This window comes from Octopus bimaculoides, chromosome 3 (genome assembly GCF_001194135.2).
Source record: "Octopus bimaculoides isolate UCB-OBI-ISO-001 chromosome 3, ASM119413v2, whole genome shotgun sequence".
Classification (NCBI taxonomy): Eukaryota; Metazoa; Mollusca; class Cephalopoda; order Octopoda; family Octopodidae; genus Octopus; species Octopus bimaculoides.
In genome coordinates this window covers 157,601,087-157,607,760 of record NC_068983.1, presented here as the reverse complement: position 1 = coordinate 157,607,760, position 6,674 = coordinate 157,601,087, and the positions used below count along the sequence as shown (strand labels likewise).

Genomic DNA, 6,674 nt, shown 5'->3' with positions numbered 1-6,674 from the left:
TGACATTAAAATGTATGTCTGTGTGTGAGTGTGAATGCGACATATTAAAACATAATAAAAGACAGGCCGTCGTATAAAGAAAAGAGTGTGTGTAAGTGATACATGTATGTGAATGTGTGATATACAGCAGATAGAAAAAGAGTCAGTAACACGTGTGAGCATTTGCCGGTTTGTTGAGTACACAATAGGAAGAGTCTGTATGTAAGAAGTTGAGGCGTGTGTGTGGCAGAGCGATCACTCGTGATGTTAGGGCTTCCATGCCGAGCCGGGTTCTTGTATACAGTTGTTCATCGCAGGCTAGGTTCTTGTCTGTTATTTATCGTGGTGAAGGTGAATCACCAAACAGAATCGAAGAGAGATGTGCCGCGGTAGTTTGGTTGCTGGTGTACGTGGAAAGTCGTGTTGACTATGTTGGCGACGTCGGTGGTGAATCTTGTAGTTCGTAGCTGAAGTGGTGTTGACGCTGGTGGCGATGCTGGTGGTAGTAGTCATAGAGTCGTGTTGCTGCTGTGCTTGTTGTAGTTGAACGAAGCTGTGCCTGTTGTCGCTGGCTACTGCTGCTGCTGTGTGGTACACGGAACAGGTCCCTAAGAGATCTGAACCGAGACAAATATTGCCGCTGAATTTAGGCTATTTATAGTTGATGGTAGGCTCCCAAAGGCATCAGAAAAATACTCTATCACGTGACCTTATTAGGGGCCACGGTTGGTCAGTTTGCATTCTGGCGGGAATGGTATGAAGCAGTTGCCGCTTCAAATAATAATCAGTCACGTGATGACAGGGAAAGATGTTTTCTACTACGCCCGCGCTTGTTTATATATAATATTGAGAAGATGGTTTGTTTGTATATAATGGCGATAGTAGTTTTGTATATAATGGCGATAGGTAGTTTCACTACAAATTTCAACATTGCAGTGGCATTTGAATGTTCTTAAAAGAATTTCATTATAAGGTAAACCCAGTTGTTGTTGTTTGTTTTTCCAGTTTTATGAGATTCCACTCCTTTCATTGTAGTGATAGTAAAACAAAATACTGAGTAGATATACAAAAATATTTATTGGCATAGAAAAATAGGATTGTCAAAATATCAGATATTTCTGAAACGTGTGCAAAATAAACAGGAAATAAATGTCAACATATCCCTGTAATTAATTCTGACTGCCATGGTGGCAAAAACATTTTTTCTTGAGTAATTAACAAAAAATATTCTATTTATGTTTTTTTTTTTATTGTAACTTTTAATAGCATATTACTTAATCAAGACTCAAAATTTTGTAACAATTAATGCTTTCAGACATATGGCAAGTCTCTTACATGATTTGTTTGTATATATAGCAATGTGTATGGTCACTGGACATTGGCATATGAGCAACACAATGCATACCAGTGAGAAACATTTGGTTATTTGCTCTGACTTTGCATAATACCATTTTATCTCTTTCTTGTTTCAGTCAATGGGCTGCAGCTATGCTGGGGCACTGCTTCGAATGGTTCAGTAAAAAAAATTGACCCTAATACTTATCTTTTAAGTCTGGTACTTATTGCATCAATCTCTTTATAATTATTAATTTTAAAGATAGCTATTATTATTATTATTATTATTATTATTAGTAGTAGTAGTAGTAGTAGTAGTAGTAGTAGTAGTAAAGGCAGTGAACTAGAATTGTTAGTATATTAGACAAAATCCGTAGTGGTGTTTCTTCTGGCTTTACATTCTGGGTTTCAACGCTTCCAAGGTTGTCTATGACTTTCATCCTTTCAGGGTCAACAAAATATGTACTAGTTGAGCACTGGAGTCTATGTAATCAAGTAAATGCCTTGCTCCAAAACTGCTAACATTGTGCCAAAATTTGAAACTATTATTATTATTATTACTGTTACTTGTTTCATATATACTTACAAACGTAAAAATAAAATTTTTTTTATTAATTAATTATGTTTATTCTATTAATTATAGGGTGTCTTTGAATTAGATGAAATCTTTTCAATTTCAAGTTGCTCCCAATTGTTCTGATCAAATATTGGTTTTGTATGATGAAATTAACATATATCTAAGCAATTATATTTTTTAAATATGGTTTTGTAAATTTTAGTTTGAATAATATAATTAAATTTGATGAAGAAATTAATTACAATCATGAAAATAATTTGAAATTAATTAAAATAGTTATAATCAGTTTCATTCATTCCACTTATATGTTGGCTTTTCATAGAAAATCTTTCCATTGAAAGAACAGTTCAAAAAATTTTTCCTCATTAACAAATCCGTCAGGAAACCAGAAATATCACAATGAAAATATGTACTGTATGCAGTATTTTTATGAAACAGATTCTATAGCACCAGGTAAATGAGTAGACAAAGTATAAAGGAATTATAATTTTGTAAAGATTAAAATATAAAATTTTCCTTTATAATTGAGCTTTCAAACTCTGCTGTTTGAGAAATGGAAGCAGATATTCCTTGCAGCTGTCATGTACCTGAAAAAACAAAACAATATGTATATATAGTTTTAAATAAATGTATAAAAGTAAAAAAGATGCAAAACATTTTTATTACAAAGTAGTAAATTCAAACAAAAAAAAAATCAAGAAATAATACATTTCTAAATCTCTCAGAGAGATTTATGCAGTAGTGATATGATGAAGTAGTTGTATGCTGTCAACTTAATGTGACAGTCCCCTGAAGGGAATAATACTAGTGTTGGTTAGACCTAGTGCAGCTTCCTAGGTCTAACCAACAGGGGACTGTCACATTAAGTTGACAGCATACAACTACTTTAAAAAGAAATCAGTTTCTAAAATCCTATTTTTTTTTAAATGAAACAAACAAAACATTTTAACTTCTAAGAAAGCAATGAGGGGACTATTACAAGTTAAAAATAACAAGAAGGAAACTTAATTCAGAGTACAGTAATGTTAATTTATTGTAAGAAACTACAGTTATTTTAACCTCCAACAATTGCTACAAGGCTCAAGTGAGGTCTTGATCAGGAATGATGATGTTGCTATGCCCACAGATATCCCGGACCACATCCAGTGAATAGCTACTGACATCAAATCACTTTGTTTCTTAGAGTTGGCTGCTTTTGTATCTCCTCTCCCTGGCACTGCTGCACTACTGATCCCTCTTCCTTTCATCACTCTTATAGTGTCCAACCCTTCAGTCCCTAACTTAACAATTATGCCAAGTCCTTCCTCCCCAAAACATCTGACCTCTGGAGTCTCATCCCTACACATGTCTTTTCTGCAGGTGTTGACACACAACAGTTCAAATGTAACATTAATGGTATCAAACTCAGAAGTCTCTGATGAGGGCCTACAAAAGATATGGGTACTGCTCCTCCCTCCATCCCTAGCAAGTACTAAAAACAAAGGCTACTATATACACATGGTATTTAAGTTATTTATTTGGTTAGTTATGTTGGTGGAAACAATAGCAGAAAGAGATCAGAGTGCATTATATAGAATTCAAAACTCCTCCATGTTGATAGATATTCTCTCTTCCTACAAAAGTTCTCGTCATTATCAGCATCAACTTTGCTGTTACCATCGTCAGATAACCACCACCATCACATTATTTTGGAAATAACTTTTGCTTATTTTACTTCACTTTACAATTTCTAAATTTACAGGCCTTATTAAATTTTCAAAGTTACTGAAAGTGCACAATTTCTGAAATCTTTCACACTAAACCTCATGCCAAAGACTTCACTTTCTCTTTAGAGAGTGGTAATATTTCAGTCCGTGGAGGCGCAATGGCCCAGTGGTTAGGGCAGCAGACTCACGGTCAAAGGATCGCGGTTTCGATTCCTAGACCGGGCGTTGTGAGTGTTTATTGAGCGAAAACACCTAAAGCTCCACGAGGCTCTGGCAGGGGGTGGTGGCGAACCCTGCTGTACTCTTTCACCACAACTTTCTCTCACTCTTACTTCCTGTTTCTGTTGTGCCTGTAATTCAAAGGGTCAGCCTTGTCACACTGTTTCACGCTGAATATCCCCGAGAACTACGTTAAGGGTACACGTGTCTGTGGAGTGCTCAGCCACTTGCACGTTAATTTCACGAGCAGGCTGTTCCGTTGGTCGGATCAACTGGAACCCTCGACGTCGTAAGCGACGGAGTGCCAACTAACTAATATTTCAGTCCAGATCAGTTGTTAACCTTCAACAGCACTCAAATAAAATCCAGATTGGGGTACTGATCACATATCTAGGAAAGTGTTGCTGCTAGAGACAAACATTGAAGACCATTTTCCAAAAGAAAGTCATTTGACAGACTGGTAATGATTTACTCCCCACCAACGCCCTCTAGCCACTTGTGCAAAAGTATGTTGCTTCTGTTGATGAAACTTCTTCCCCCAACTCTCAAACACCCACATCATTCATCCCTCTATCTCTCATCCCTTGTGTCACACATCCCTCTCATCTTTCTATTGTCCATACCATTTCCCCTCATATCCTAGTCACCTATGCCTTTATCACCTATTTTTCCCTCTTCTCTACTTATCATCTCTCAGCACTTTTTCTTCATTATATTCATTCTCTTACCCATCCTCTATTTCTAACCATCTCTCATTTTCTCTTGCAACCTCTAACCACCCATTCTTCCTACTCTCCTGTCCCCACTCACTTCTACCCACCTCATATTTGAAGGTCCACCCTAACACCTCATCACCACTGTTTTTATCTCTTTCTAGCACCACCCCACCACTCTTACCCTCTCTTATATAACGTTAGTAACCATGTAGCTCCTCTACAGCAAGAAGCCTGTTCTGACCACCTTAACTCCCTCGTCCCCTAGCATAAAACCACCTTCCTCCCTTCTGTAGCCCCACCCAGTACAAAGGATTCTAAGTCTAGCAGGCTGTATGGCACCCCCACTGCTGCTGGTACCATGAAAAAAAGCCCCAGTACATGGTGTAAAGTGGTTGGCAATGAGAAAGGTATCCAGCTGTAGACACCAAGTCAAAGCAGACATTGAAGAAGAATGCAGTATTTGGACCCATTTGGATCCATCCTGTCAAGCTATCCAACTCATGCCAGCATGGAACATGGACATTAAACTATGATGATGATGTTACAAAATACACTTACTTCTTTTGAATTAATTGGAGCGAGTTTGGCATAGTCATAAAGAGCTTGATAAACTTGACCATCATAACGACCAAGAGCACTGTGAAGGAAACGGTCAGAGAAATCAAAGGCATCTACTAATGCTATAGCATTAGGCCTTATTTTGGACAGTTGATTATACATTGCAGTTTTCAGTAATTTTACCTGTTCTACGGTGAGAAGGTTGAACTGAAAAGAAATAGTATAAATGTAATTGGGAAGACATGTAGAGAGTGGGAAAAAGACAACATTGATCTCCAACAAGGATATAATCCTAAAAATCTGGAAGACTGGTATAGCACAGTTGATTAGCTCAACCTGGTACTTGTTACAACTCAGAACATTAAAGTATATTGCAAAATACCACAGGACATTTTGTCCATTGTTTCACTGATTCTGCCAGTCTTTAAAAACAAAATATTACATGAAATTTTTTGTACATCAACATTATAGAAAAGTAGTGGAAGGGACTTGTAGACAGTAGTAAACCTCGGAAAAAAATGTTTAATACCATATTTTAAAACAACGAGAATATTCTGTGACACACCTTTTTCAACTTTTACATAATAAATGGCTAGATAAAATGCTAGCATTTTATCTAGTGCCAGAACACTGCCTTTATCTTAGAAAAGAATTAGACAGCAAATGAGAAGAACTCAATAGTGGTATACCAAACTGATTGAATAATTAACAAGAAGTTCAATGCTATATTAATTAGCCTGTTATGGGTAACAATGATATAACAGAGTAGATCTTGAATGACAGAAATATACTCTGTCGACCTAAGAATTTGTGTTTTATATTAAAAAAATTTCTGTAAAATTAGTATTCACTTCAATGGATAGTAAGATTATATTAGGAAATGATCTATTTTATCGGAATTGTTAAAAATAAAAAATAAATTTCCAACTTACTTGTAAAAAATCACCAATATTCTCCACAATATTAAATGCACAGTAAAATTTACAAACATCAGTCAATACTGATGCCAAGCGATTTTCTTTTATTTGACCAATAGCTTCAATGAATTTTTCCATGGTGTAAACTTGACAGACAACCTATAATAATAACATAAAACTATAATTGTAATTGAACTCATCGTCATTGTCATAGTATTGATGATGATGATGAGGATGATGATTCATTTAGCATTCATTTTCCATGCTGGTATGGGTTGGATGATTTGATAGGATCTGGCAAGCAACAGGAATATGCCAACCTACAGTATTAGCTTTGATGTGTTTTCTACAGCTGGATGCCCTTCCTAATGCTGATCACTTTACAGTATGTGCTGAGTACCTTTTTCATGCTACCAACACTAGTGAGGTATCTAAATAACTTGCAAGACAGAAATAGAAGAGAGGGGGGAAATAATAAAGCATTTCAGTACTATCATCTGCTTTGAGAGTTTCAGTTTTCTTCTACATTCTTACATGCTTGCTCACAGATAAGGATTAACTCCATTATTTTTTGTGGTGCATTGAGGATCTCTGCTGAAAGCAGTGTTTATATGCATGTGTGTGTGTGTGTGTGTGTGTGTGTGTGTGTGTGTGTGTGTGTGTGTGT

At 36.2% G+C, this 6,674-nt stretch overlaps 1 protein-coding gene across 2 annotated transcripts in view; it reads right to left on the bottom strand.

Moving 5' to 3' along the window:
• Positions 1 to 1,037: 1,037 nt before the first annotated feature.
• Positions 1,038 to 6,674, bottom strand: part of LOC106883939 (peroxisomal acyl-coenzyme A oxidase 1) — a 48,983-nt gene continuing 43,346 nt past the window's right edge. For both annotated transcript variants that reach the window (XM_014935089.2, XM_052966639.1), the window contains exons 12-14: positions 6,023 to 6,166; positions 5,091 to 5,297; positions 1,038 to 2,478 (exon numbers count right to left, since the gene is read on the bottom strand). In XM_014935089.2, the coding sequence (XP_014790575.1) occupies positions 2,410 to 2,478; positions 5,091 to 5,297; positions 6,023 to 6,166 (420 nt within the window). In that variant the 3' untranslated portion in view covers positions 1,038 to 2,409. The remainder of the gene's footprint in view (positions 2,479 to 5,090; positions 5,298 to 6,022; positions 6,167 to 6,674) is intronic.